General features: G+C 46.5%; 1 protein-coding gene across 1 annotated transcript in view; it reads left to right on the forward strand.

The window, feature by feature from the left end:
• LOC135526644 (cytoplasmic FMR1-interacting protein 2) overlaps window positions 1-12,904 on the forward strand; it is a 45,494-nt gene that overhangs the window by 23,064 nt on the left and 9,526 nt on the right. The window contains exons 5-19 of the mRNA XM_064955161.1: window positions 1,078-1,179; window positions 1,344-1,525; window positions 2,037-2,133; window positions 2,383-2,511; window positions 3,883-3,987; window positions 5,009-5,097; window positions 5,623-5,860; window positions 6,031-6,183; window positions 7,509-7,648; window positions 8,028-8,175; window positions 8,364-8,517; window positions 11,657-11,813; window positions 11,998-12,094; window positions 12,204-12,280; window positions 12,371-12,479. Of these exons, the coding sequence (XP_064811233.1) occupies window positions 1,078-1,179; window positions 1,344-1,525; window positions 2,037-2,133; window positions 2,383-2,511; window positions 3,883-3,987; window positions 5,009-5,097; window positions 5,623-5,860; window positions 6,031-6,183; window positions 7,509-7,648; window positions 8,028-8,175; window positions 8,364-8,517; window positions 11,657-11,813; window positions 11,998-12,094; window positions 12,204-12,280; window positions 12,371-12,479 (1,977 nt within the window). The remainder of the gene's footprint in view (window positions 1-1,077; window positions 1,180-1,343; window positions 1,526-2,036; window positions 2,134-2,382; window positions 2,512-3,882; window positions 3,988-5,008; window positions 5,098-5,622; window positions 5,861-6,030; window positions 6,184-7,508; window positions 7,649-8,027; window positions 8,176-8,363; window positions 8,518-11,656; window positions 11,814-11,997; window positions 12,095-12,203; window positions 12,281-12,370; window positions 12,480-12,904) is intronic.

The raw sequence follows: 12,904 nt of genomic DNA on the forward strand, positions 1-12,904 counted from the left end.
CCACAGACTGTCCAGGAGTTGGGGGATGATTTTGTCCAGGTCTGGGAGGAGATCCCTCAGGAGACCATCCGCCACCTCATCAGGAGCATGCCCAGGCGTTGTAGGGAGGTCATACAGGCACGTGGAGGCCACACACACTACTGAGCCTAATTTTGACATGTTTTAAGGACATTACATCAAAGTTGGATCAGCCTGTAGTGTGGTTTTCCACTTTAATTTTGAGTGTGACTCCAAATCCAAACCTCCATGGGTTGATACATTTGATTTCCATTGATCATTTTTGTGTGATTTTGTTGTCAGCACATTCAACTATGTAAAGAAAAAAGTATTTAATAAGAATATTTCGTTCATTCAGATCTAGGATGTGTTATTTTAGTGTTTCCTTTATTTTTAAGAGCAGTGTACTTGCCGGCAGCAATATCCTTGCCTGTAAAGCCCTTTTTGTGCAAAGCAATGATGACGGCACGTGTTTCCTTGCAGGTAACCATGTTTGACAGAGGAAGAACAACGATTCCAAGCACCTTTTGAAGCTTCCAGTCTGTTATTCAAATTCAATTAGCATGACAGAGTGATCTCCAGCCTTGTCCTTGTCAACACTCACACCTGTGTTAACGAGAGAATCACTGACATGATGTCAGCTGGTCCTTTTGTGGCAGGGTTAAAATGCAGTGGAAATGTTTTTGGGGATTCAGTTAATTTGCATGGCAAAGGGGGACTTTGCAATTAATTGCAATTCATCTGATCACTCTTCATAACATTATGGAGTATATGCAAATTGCCATCAAACAAGCTGAGGCAGCAGACTTCGAAAATGTATATTTGTCATTCTCAAAACCTTTGGCCACGACTGTATAACACAATCATGGGAAACACAAATAAAACATCACAAATGACCCAGAAAATCAGTTACATTTCATTTCACATTTCTCTATTATAGGCTGCTTATCGTAATGAACGATAAGAAAAATGTCTGATAAGTGATCGTTGTGGTCTTTGGTGATAATTTTCGGTTTGTCATCTCATCGCTCGTTAGGGAGATCTGAGTGAGCAGGCCGTGTTCCCCTCTGTGTTCTCCAGGTGAAGTGTAACGAGCAGCCCAACAGGGTGGAGATCTATGAGAAGACTGTGGAGGTGCTGGAACCAGAGGTCACCAAGCTCATGAAGTTCATGTACTTTCAGGTGAGAGACCAGTGATGGATGGATTCATTAATAAAATGAATGAACAACCCATTAAATGTATCATATTTGAATTAGAACTCTGTCAGTCAATCATATCAGTCCTAAATATATCTGAGAACCTCCTTTCTCTCTGTCGTCTCCTTTTCCCCTGTCCTCCCCTGCAGCGTAAGGCCATCGAGCGTTTCTGCGGGGAGGTGAAGCGTCTCTGCCACGCTGAGCGGAGGAAAGACTTTGTCTCTGAAGCCTACCTCCTCACCCTGGGCAAGTTCATCAACATGTTCGCTGTGCTCGACGAACTCAAGAACATGAAGTGCAGCGTCAAGAACGACCACTCTGCCTATAAAAGGTACGGAGGGAAGACAGACACAATGTGGAGGTGCATCTCAATAGCCTGCAGTGGCTTCCTCTCCCTATCACCTCTCCTATACCTGCACTGATCCTGAAAACACAGGATAGGGGAAAGCAGTGTAGTAGATTCTAAGGGGTATTTGCTTTCACCTGTCTAGGTTCCTTCACATTAGCTCAAATGAAGGACGGAGTGACAGGGCCAATTTACCCCACTATTGAGATGCACCCAATTAACTCATGTTAAACAGTGTTGTGAGGTGCTGTTACAGAATTAGATCAGTGGTATTATTTGTCTTCAGGGCGGCTCAGTAAAACAGAAGCTGTGAGGTGCTGCTACAGAATTAGATCGGTGGTATTATTTGTCTTCAGGGCGGCTCAGTAAAACAGAAGCTGTGAGGTGCTGCTACAGAATTAGATCTGTGGTATTATTTGTCTTCAGGGCGGCTCAGTAAAACAGAAGCTGTGAGGTGCTGCTACAGAATTAGATCTGTGGTATTATTTGTCTCCAGGGCAGCTCAGTTCCTGAGGAAGATGGCCGACCCTCAGTCCATCCAGGAGTCACAGAACCTCTCCATGTTCCTAGCCAATCACAACAGGATCACTCAGGTGTGTGTGTGTGTGTGTGTGTGTGTGTGTGTGTGTGTGTGTGTGTGTGTGTGTGTGTGTGTGTGTGTGTGTGCAGTACTAGTGTGTGTATTTCTCTGTAGTGTCTGCAGCAGCAGTACTAGTGTGTATATTTCTCTGTAGTGTCTGCAGTAGCAGTACTAGTGTGTGTATTTCTCTGTAGTGTCTGCAGTAATAGTGTGTATATTTCTCTGTAGTGTTTGCAGTAATAGTGTGTATATTTCTCTGTAGTGTCTGCAGCAGCAGTTGGAGGTGATTCCTGGCTATGAGGAGTTGTTAGCAGACATTGTCAACATCAGTGTTGATTACTATGAGAACAAGATGTACCTGACGCCCAGTGAGAAACACATGCTGCTCAAGGTAAGAGCCTCATCTAGCTCTCTGTCTTACCTGCCTTTCTCTAGATACCCGTCTCTGTCTGGATCTTAACAACCTGCCTTTCTCTAGATACCTGTCTCTGTCTGGATCTTAACAACCTGCCTTTCTCTAGATACCTGTCTCTGTCTGGATCTTAACAACCTGCCTTTCTCTAGATACCTGTCTCTGTCTGGATCTTACATTTACATTACATTTAAGTCATTTAGCATACGCTCTTATCCAGAGCGACTTATCTTAACAACCTGCCTTTCTCTAGATACCTGTCTCTGTCTGGATCTTAACAACCTGCCTTTCTCTAGATACCTGTCTCTGTCTGGATCTTAACAACCTGCCTTTCTCTAGATACCTGTCTCTGTCTGGATCTTAACAACTTGCCTTTCTGTAGATAACTGTCTCTGTCTGGATCTTAACAACCTGCCTTTCTCTAGATACCTGTCTCTGGTGGTCAATTGGATACGTTGTAGTAACGTCGTTGTGTGGTAGACTGGATACTCTGTCTGTTCGTGTTTGAAAAGTTTTAAAGCCCATGTCCCTTCACAGGGGCGGGCCATATGCCTTATGAAAACCCAAATCTCACATTTTAGAAGCTAAAATCGCATTTCATCCCATCACAAATAATTTCATATTAAAATATTTTAATTGAACAACAATTCCATGTGAATCCGATAACTATGATGTGTATACTTTCCATTGTAGAGTTTATGTCATCTTATCATTGATGAGAATGTCTCAGATGACAACCGAACTGACATCATATTCATTAAGTACCACCGCATATGTTCAATTGGTCGGATTACCAGAATATAGTTAATTTCCCCCCAGCTTCTGATGTGCCCAGAATCTCTGTTAACCAAGGGGTTTGCAAATGTAACATCAGGGTAGGGAGAGGAAAAAGGGTGGAAGAGGTATTTATGACTGTCATAAACCTACCCCCAGGCCAACGCCATGACACCAGTCTCTGTCTGGATCTTAACTACCTGCCTTTCTCTAGATACCGGTCTCTGTCTGGATCTTAACTACCGGTCTCTGTCTGGATCTTAACTACCTGCCTTTCTCTAGATACCTGTCTCTGTCTGGATCTTAACTACCTGCCTTTCTCTAGATACCGGTCTCTGTCTGGATCTTAACTACCGGTCTCTGTCTGGATCTTAACTACCTGCCTTTCTCTAGATACCTGTCTCTGTCTGGATCTTAAAATGCTAATAGCCTCCTTACTCTTGCTTAGCGATCCTCAACTGTAGCTTCCAGTAGTGTTCAGAATATGTAGAGTTATATCTGAATGTCCGTCAAATATCATTGATCCAGCTTTGTATAATATCACTGTGTGTATGTGTGTGTGTCTGTGTGTGTCAGGTGATGGGTTTTGGTCTCTATCTGATGGACGGTAACGTCAGTAACATCTACAAACTAGACGCCAAGAAGAGGATCAACCTGGGAAAGATCGACAAATTCTTCAAGGTCAGTGGGTGTGTGTGTGCTCCACAGCAAAACAGCCATCTAACGTTTCATTGTGGCTCTGTCTGTACTTTCACGTCATGATATTCTTTGATCACCCTCCTCCGGACTGAAACCTCTTTTCTGTCTGTCTGTGTCTGGTTTGATGCCCTCCTGACTGAAGCCCTCTGTCTGTGTCTTGTTTGATGCCTTCCTGACTGAAGTCCTCTCTCTGTCTGTGTCTTGTTTGATGCCTTCCTGACTGAAGCCCTCTCTCTGTCTGTGTCTTGTTTGATGCCTTCATGACTGAAGTCCTCTCTCTGTCTGTGTCTTGTTTGATGCCTTCCTGACTGAAGTCCTCTCTCTGTCTGTGTCTTGTTTGATGCCTTCGTGACTGAAGCCCTCTCTCTGTCTGTGTCTTGTTTGATGTCTTCGTGACTGAAGCCCTCTCTCTGTCTGTGTCTTGTTTGATGCCTTCCTGACTGAAGTCCTCTCTCTGTCTGTGTCTTGTTTGATGTCTTCGTGACTGAAGCCCTCTCTCTGTCTGTGTCTTGTTTGATGCCTTCCTGACTGAAGTCCTCTCTCTGTCTGTGTCTTGTTTGATGCCTTCCTGACTGAAGTCCTCTCTCTGTCTGTGTCTTGTTTGATGCCTTCGTGACTGAAGCCCTCTCTCTGTCTGTGTCTTGTTTGATGTCTTCGTGACTGAAGCCCTCTCTCTGTCTGTGTCTTGTTTGATGCCTTCCTGACTGAAGTCCTCTCTCTGTCTGTGTCTTGTTTGATGCCTTTGTGACTGAAGCCCTCTCTCTGTCTGTGTCTTGTTTGATGCCTTCGTGACTGAAGCCCTCTCTCTGTCTGTGTCTTGTTTGATGCCTTCCTGACTGAAGTCCTCTCTCTGTCTGTGTCTTGTTTGATGCCTTCCTGACTGAAGTCCTCTCTCTGTCTGTGTCTTGTTTGATGCCTTCCTGACTGAAGTCCTCTCTCTGTCTGTGTCTTGTTTGATGCCTTCCTGACTGAAGTCCTCTCTCTGTCTTGTTTGATGCCTCAGCTGCAGGTGGTGCCTCTGTTTGGAGACATGCAGATAGAACTATCACGTTACATAGAGACCAGCGCCCACTACGAGGAGAACAAGTCCAAGTAAGAACATCAGCCATCTTTAAACTCATAAATTCAGACCTCTAACAAGTCCTGAACCCCAGCTCCTAACCCGCAGGTGTCAAACTCATTCCACGGAGGGCCGAGTGTCTGCAGGTTTTCAATCCTCCCTTGTACTTGACTGATGAAATAAGGGCACTGATTAGTAAGACATTCACTTACCTGGTTGTTTAGGTCTTAATTGGACACAAATTGAAAGGAAATAGAAAAAAACAGCATACACTCGGCCCTCAATGGAATGGGTTTGACCCCCCCCAACCCCTGACTCTCTCTCTTGTAGGTGGACATGTACCCAGAGCTTCACCTCCCCCTGTACAACCTGGGTGTGAACCCTGACCTCTAACCTCTCTCCTACAGGTGGACGTGTACCCAGAGCTCCATCTCCCCAGTACAACCTATGTGAACCCTGACCTCTAACCTCTCTCCTACAGGTGGACGTGTACCCAGAGCTCCATCTCTCCCCAGTATAACCTATGTGAACCCTGACCTCTAACCTCTCTCCTACAGGTGGACGTGTACCCAGAGCTCCATCTCTCCCCAGTACAACCTGTGTGAGCAGATGGTTCAGATTCGTGATGACCACATCCGGTTCATCTCTGAGCTGGCTCGCTACAGTAACAGTGAGGTAGTGACCGGGTCAGGCCTGGACAGTCAGAAATCAGATGAGGAGTACAGGGAACTGTTTGACCTGGCACTCAGAGGGTTACAGCTGCTGTCCAAGTGGAGCACACACGTCATGGAAGTGGTGAGTAGCGGTGTGTGTGTGCGCGTGTGCATGTGTGTGTCATAGAAGGGGCAGTGTGTAGTCCGTTCTTGGTCCCTTAAAAATATAATTATTTGAATGAATAAAGTCATTGTATTTTTACCAGGTCTTGTGATTTTCAGTTTACTCTGACACCATATTCTCTCTCTCAGTACTCGTGGAAGTTGGTCCACCCGACAGATAAGTTCTGTAACAAGGACTGTCCTGGCACAGCGGAGGAGTATGAGAGAGCTACACGTTACAACTACACCTCAGAGGAGAAGTTTGCCCTGGTCGAGGTCATCGCCATGATCAAGGGACTGCAGGTCAGAAACACACTGTACCTACAGAGAGCTTTGTCATGACATCGTTGGGACACTTACAGAATAGTAACATAGCAGCATTTCACCACCATGCATCTTGGTTGAAATGTGGCTACATTGGTGGTGATGATGGTGGAGGTAATGGAGGTGGTGGTGATGGTGATGGTGAATGAGGTGGTGGTGGTGGTGATGATTATGGAGGTGGTGTTGGTGGTGATTATGGAGGTGGTGGTGGTGGTGATTATGGAGGTGGTGGTGGTGGTGATTATGGAGGTGGTGGTGGTGGTGATGATGAATGTGATGGTGGTTGTGGTGATGGAGATGATGGTGAATGAGGTGGTGGTGGTGGTGATTATGGAGGTGGTGATGGTGATGGAGGTTGTGGTGATGATTATGATGTTGGTGATGATTATGATGGTGGTGATGATTATGATGGTGGTGATTATGATGGAGGTGATGGTGAATGAGGTGGTGGTGGTGGTGATTATGGAGGTGGTGGTGGTGGTGATGATGAATGTGATGGTGGTTGTGGTGATGGAGATGATGGTGAATGAGGTGGTGGTGGTGGTGATTATGGAGGTGGTGATGGTGATGGAGGTTGTGGTGATGATTATGATGTTGGTGATGATTATGATGGTGGTGATGATTATGATGGTGGTGATTATGATGGAGGTGATGGTGAATGAGGTGGTGGTGATGATGGTGGAGGTGGTGGTGGTGGTGATTATTATGATGGTGGTGAATGAGGTGGTGGTGGTGATGATGATGATGGAGGTGATGATGATGGAGGTGATGGTGGAGGAGGTGGTGGTGATGGTGAATGAGGTGGTGGTGGTGGTGGAGGTAATGGAGTTGGTGGTGGTGGTGATGATGGTGGAGATAATGGAAGTGGTGATGATGATGATGATGGAGGTGGAAGTGGTGATGATGATGATGATGGAGGTGATGATGATGGAGGTGGTGATGTTGGTGATAGTGGTGATGTTGGAGGTATTTGGTATTGTTTTTGTATTTTGTTATGGAGGTGGTGGTGGTGGAGGGGCTGGTTGTGGTGGTGATGGTGGTGGTTGTGATGATGGAGGTGGTGGTGATGGTGCTATTTGGTATTTTTTGGGCTATTATGGAAGGGGTGATGGTGGTGGAGGGGGTGATGGTGGTGGAGGGGGTGATGGTGGTGGAGGGGGTGATGGTGGTGGAGGGGGTGATGGTGGTGGAGGGAGTGATGGTGGTGGAGGGAGTGATGGTGGTGGAGGGAGTGATGGTGGTATTTGTATTTTTTTTTGTATATTATTATGGACGTGGTGATAATGAGGGTATCTGTGTTGTAGGTGTTGATGGGTCGTATGGAGAGCGTATTCAACCAGGCCATAAGGAACACCATCTATGCAGCCCTGCAGGACTTTGCCCAGATGACCCTCAGAGAGCCTCTACGTCAGGCCGTACGCAAGAAGAAGAACGTTCTCATCAGGTATCATACTGGCTGCACTCATTCCTGTTCAACTAGTGACACATTTCAGCCAAGAGAACCTCCTATGATGTTCTGTAACATCTTGTTTTCTAGGTGGTCTTGATAAATAAAAAAAACACCTTGAAAAAAAGGTTAAAGTCCCTTCAAAGGCTCATGTGTGCATATGGCACAATTCTCACTTTGCTTTGCTGAGACAGAATAACTATGGACCTTCTATAGTTAGCTAGTCTGTCCTAAATGGCACCCTAACCCCATGGGCACTACATAGGGAATAGTGTTCCATTTGGGTTACGTCAGAGCGTCTGCTAAATGACTTAAATGTAATGTAATGTAATTTCCTATAATGCTGATTCTCTGATAACCCTTGGTCTCTCTCTAGTGTCCTGCAGGCAATCCGTAAGACCATCTGTGACTGGGAGGGGGCTCGGGAGCCTCCCAATGACCCCTGTCTCAGGGGGGAGAAGGACCCCAAGGGAGGGTTCGACATCAAGGTGCCCCGCAGAGCTGTGGGACCCTCGAGCACACAGGTACACCAGGGGAGAGAGAGAAGGATAACAGAGGGCTAGGGGAAATTAGGAACGGGGGATGGAAGAGACAGATGTTGGTCAGGGATAGAGGCAGGTTGTAGGGGCAGGATCAAGTACAGGGACTCTGAAGGGAAATGGTAAGAATAGTATTATGTAGTTTTTTTCTCTCTCTCTCCCTGCCTCGCTAGCTGTACATGGTTCGTACCATGCTGGAGTCGTTGATAGCTGATAAGAGTGGTTCTAAGAAGACTCTACGCAGCAGTCTGGATGGACCCATAGTACTGGCTATAGAAGACTTCCACAAACACTCCTTCTTCTTCACACACCTGCTCAACTTCAGCGGTATGTATGCACACACACACACACACACACACACACACACACACACACACACACACACACACACACACACACACACACACACACATGCTTTCCTATCAGGGCTCAGGATAAGACCCATATGCAGACAGTTAGGCGAGGCGAACTATAGGTCAAGGGCAGGCAGAGGTCAGTAATCCAGGGCCGTGTCAAAGTGTACAGAATGACAGGCTCAGGGTCAGGGCAGAGGTCAGTAATCCAGGGCCGTGTCAAAGTGTACAGAACGACAGGCTCAGGGTCAGGGCAGGCAGAGGTCAGTAATCCAGGGCCGTGTCAAAGTGTACAGAACGACAGGCTCAGGGTCAGGGCAGGCAGAGGTCAGTAATCCAGGGCCGTGTCAAAGTGTACAGAACGACAGGCTCAGGGTCAGGGCAGGCAGAGGTCAGTAATCCAGGGCCGTGTCAAAGTGTACAGAACGACAGGCTCAGGGTCAGGGCAGGCAGAGGTCAGTAATCCAGGGCCGTGTCAAAGTGTACAGAACGACAGGCTCAGGGTCAGGGCAGGCAGAGGTCAGTAATCCAGGGCCGTGTCAAAGTGTACAGAACGACAGGCTCAGGGTCAGGGCAGGCAGAGGTCAGTAATCCAGGGCCGTGTCAAAGTGTACAGAACGACAGGCTCAGGGTCAGGGCAGGCAGAGGTCAGTAATCCAGGGCCGTGTCAAAGTGTACAGAACGACAGGCTCAGGGTCAGGGCAGGCAGAGGTCAGTAATCCAGGGCCGTGTCAAAGTGTACAGAACGACAGGCTCAGGGTCAGGGCAGGCAGAGGTCAGTAATCCAGGGCCGTGTCAAAGTGTACAGAACGACAGGCTCAGGGTCAGGGCAGGCAGAGGTCAGTAATCCAGGGCCGTGTCAAAGTGTACAGAACGACAGGCTCAGGGTCAGGGCAGGCAGAGGTCAGTAATCCAGGGCCGTGTCAAAGTGTACAGAACGACAGGCTCAGGGTCAGGGCAGGCAGAGGTCAGTAATCCAGGGCCGTGTCAAAGTGTACAGAACGACAGGCTCAGGGTCAGGGCAGGCAGAGGTCAGTAATCCAGGGCCGTGTCAAAGTGTACAGAACGACAGGCTCAGGGTCAGGGCAGGCAGAGGTCAGTAATCCAGGGCCGTGTCAAAGTGTACAGAACGACAGGCTCAGGGTCAGGGCAGGCAGAGGTCAGTAATCCAGGGCCGTGTCAAAGTGTACCGAACGACAGGCTCAGGGTCAGGGCAGGCAGAGGTCAGTAATCCAGGGCCGTGTCAAAGGGTACAGAACGAATGATCAAAACCAGGATAACTAGAAAACATGTGCTCAAGAAAACAGGAGTAGGACAAACAGAACACGGTATAAATGCACAGCGGATAATGGGGAAGATGTGCAACACCTGGAGGGGGGTGGAGACAATCACAAGGGCAGGTGAAACAGATCAGGATGTGACACTTTCTTACACTACCACCCTCATCATCAATCCTCACCTTGTACTTTTTTCTTTCCTTTTCCTCTTGTAATAATATCATGTTATTCACCTCCCCTCCTGTAATACTATCATGTTATTCACCCCCCCCTCCTGTAATAATATCATGTTATTCACCTCCCCTCCTGTAATAATATCATGTTATTCACCCCCCCTCCTGTAATAATATCATGTTATTCACCCCCCCCCTCCTGTAATAATATCATGTTATTCACCTCCCCTCCTGTAATAATATCATGTTATTCACCCCCTCCTGTAATAATATCATGTTATTCACCTCCCCTCCTGTAATAATATCATGTTATTCACCCCCCCCCTCCTGTAATAATATCATGTTATTCACCACCCTCCTGTAATAATATCATGTTATTCTCCTTCTGTCCTGTAATAATATCATGTTATTCACCCCCCCCTCCTGTAATAATATCATGTTATTCTCCTTCTGTCCTGTAATAATATCATGTTATTCCCCCTCCCCTCCTGTAATACTATCATGTTATTCACCCCCCCCCTCCTGTAATACTATCATGTTATTCAACTCCCCTCCTGTAATACTATCATGTTATTCACCCCCCCCTCCTGTAATACTATCATGTTATTCAACTCCCCTCCTGTAATACTATCATGTTATTCACCTCCCCTCCTGTAATAATATCATGTTATTCACCTCCCCTCCTGTAATAATATCATGTTATTCACCCCCTCCTGTAATAATATCATGTTATTCACCTCCCCTCCTGTAATAATATCATGTTATTCACCCCCTCCTGTAATACTATCATGTTATTCACCCCCTCCTGTAATAATATCATGTTATTCTCCTTCTGTCCTGTAATAATATCATGTTATTCACCCCCTCCTGTAATAATATCATGTTATTCACCCCCCCCTCCTGTAATAATATCATGTTATTCACCCCCCTCCTGTAATAATATCATGTTATTCACCCCCCTCCTGTAATAATATCATGTTATTCACCCCCCTCCTGTAATAATATCATGTTATTCACCCCCCCTCCTGTAATAATATCATGTTATTCACCCCCCCTCCTGTAATAATATCATGTTATTCACCCCCCCTCCTGTAATAATATCATGTTATTCACCCCCTCCTGTAATAATATCATGTTATTCACCTCCCCTCCTGTAATAATATCATGTTATTCACCCCCCCTCCTGTAATAATATCATGTTATTCACCCCCCTCCTGTAATAATATCATGTTATTCACCTCCCCTCCTGTAATAATATCATGTTATTCACCCCCCCCCTCCTGTAATAATATCATGTTATTCACCTCCCCTCCTGTAATAATATCATGTTATTCACCCCCCTCCTGTAATAATATCATGTTATTCACCCCCCCCCCTCTTGTAATAATATCATGTTATTCACCTCCCCTCCTGTAATAATATCATGTTATTCACCTCCCCTCCTGTAATAATATCATGTTATTCACCTACCTCCTGCAGAGGTGGTGCAGCACTGCTGTTACTACATAAGGTCGAGGAAATCTAATTGGGGGGATTTTCCACAATGCTGGAAGGGGGACCCCGAGTGAAAAGGGACACTGCAGCACTGTTGTTTCCTGTCTCAAATGTGGTTCAGAAAGTGCTTCCTCTAATAATGTCATGTTATTCCCTTCCCATCCTCCAGAGGCGCTGCAGCACTGCTGTGACCTGTCTCAGCTGTGGTTCAGAGAGTTCTTCCTGGAGTTGACCATGGGTCGCAGGATCCAGTTCCCCATCGAGATGTCCATGCCCTGGATTCTCACAGATCACATTCTGGAGACCAAGGAGCCATCCATGATGGAGTAAGACCCTGTTTAGACCACTGTGTGTGTGTGTGTGTGTGTGTGTGTGTGTGTGTGTGCAGGTGAGAAAGAGGAAGTGATGGAAAGTGACAGAAAGATGGTGTTTGTTGTCTCTCTGTTGTCATTGTGTCCATACTGAGTCTGTGTGTTTGCCTGCTGATGCCATCCTGACTGTTTCTCCCAGGTATGTGTTGTACCCTCTGGACCTCTACAATGACAGTGGCTACTACGCTCTGACCAAGTTCAAAAAACAGTTCCTCTACGATGAGATAGAGGCTGAGGTAAACTAGCACAAAACAAAGATGGCCGCCTCAGAAATCAAATAATGACAAGTAATTCATCAGCAATCCCCACAAGAGTAGTGAGTTACGGATGCTGTTTTTCCTACAGGTGAACCTGTGCTTCGATCAGTTTGTTTACAAGCTGGCTGACCAGATATTTGCCTACTACAAAGCCATGTCTGGAAGGTAAGAGACGGCTGGAAACTGAATCATGTTGATATGGGGGGGGGGTTAAATCAAGCAGTGAAGGATGTTGTTGTGTGTTTTGCTCCACAGTGTTCTCCTGGACAAGCGTTTCAGGGCAGAGTGTAAAAACTATGGTGTGATCATCCCCTATCCCCCCTCCAACCGTTATGAGACGCTGCTCAAACAGAGACACGTACAGGTAGGTCTGTCTTACATCGCCCTGGAATACACCCTGGCAAGGGTGACCACAGTCCCACCTTTTGGCCCTTTTGTTACTTACAAAAAGCATGTGTCTAATGGAGAGCTACAAAGGAAGGAAATAGACGATTTTAGACTGACAGATATAAGGTCATTTCGTAAAACTTGAGGCTCTCTATGCTTATTAGTTGTGCTTCAATTAGCTTGCTAGCTAGTTTGGTGCAGCGGGAGGGAGATTCATTTTGTGTGTGTGGTGGGGGATTATTAATGTGTTGGCTACACTGTCCTGCGAATGTCCTGAAAAATCATCCCGCTGTCCCGGATTTGGGTATTTAAACTTGGTCACCCTAGCCCTGTCATACGCCGCCCTGTCATACGCCGCCCTGTCATACGCCGCCCTGTCATACGCCGCCCTGTCATTGCGGT

Source organism: Oncorhynchus masou, chromosome 32 (genome assembly GCF_036934945.1).
Source record: "Oncorhynchus masou masou isolate Uvic2021 chromosome 32, UVic_Omas_1.1, whole genome shotgun sequence".
Classification (NCBI taxonomy): Eukaryota; Metazoa; Chordata; class Actinopteri; order Salmoniformes; family Salmonidae; genus Oncorhynchus; species Oncorhynchus masou.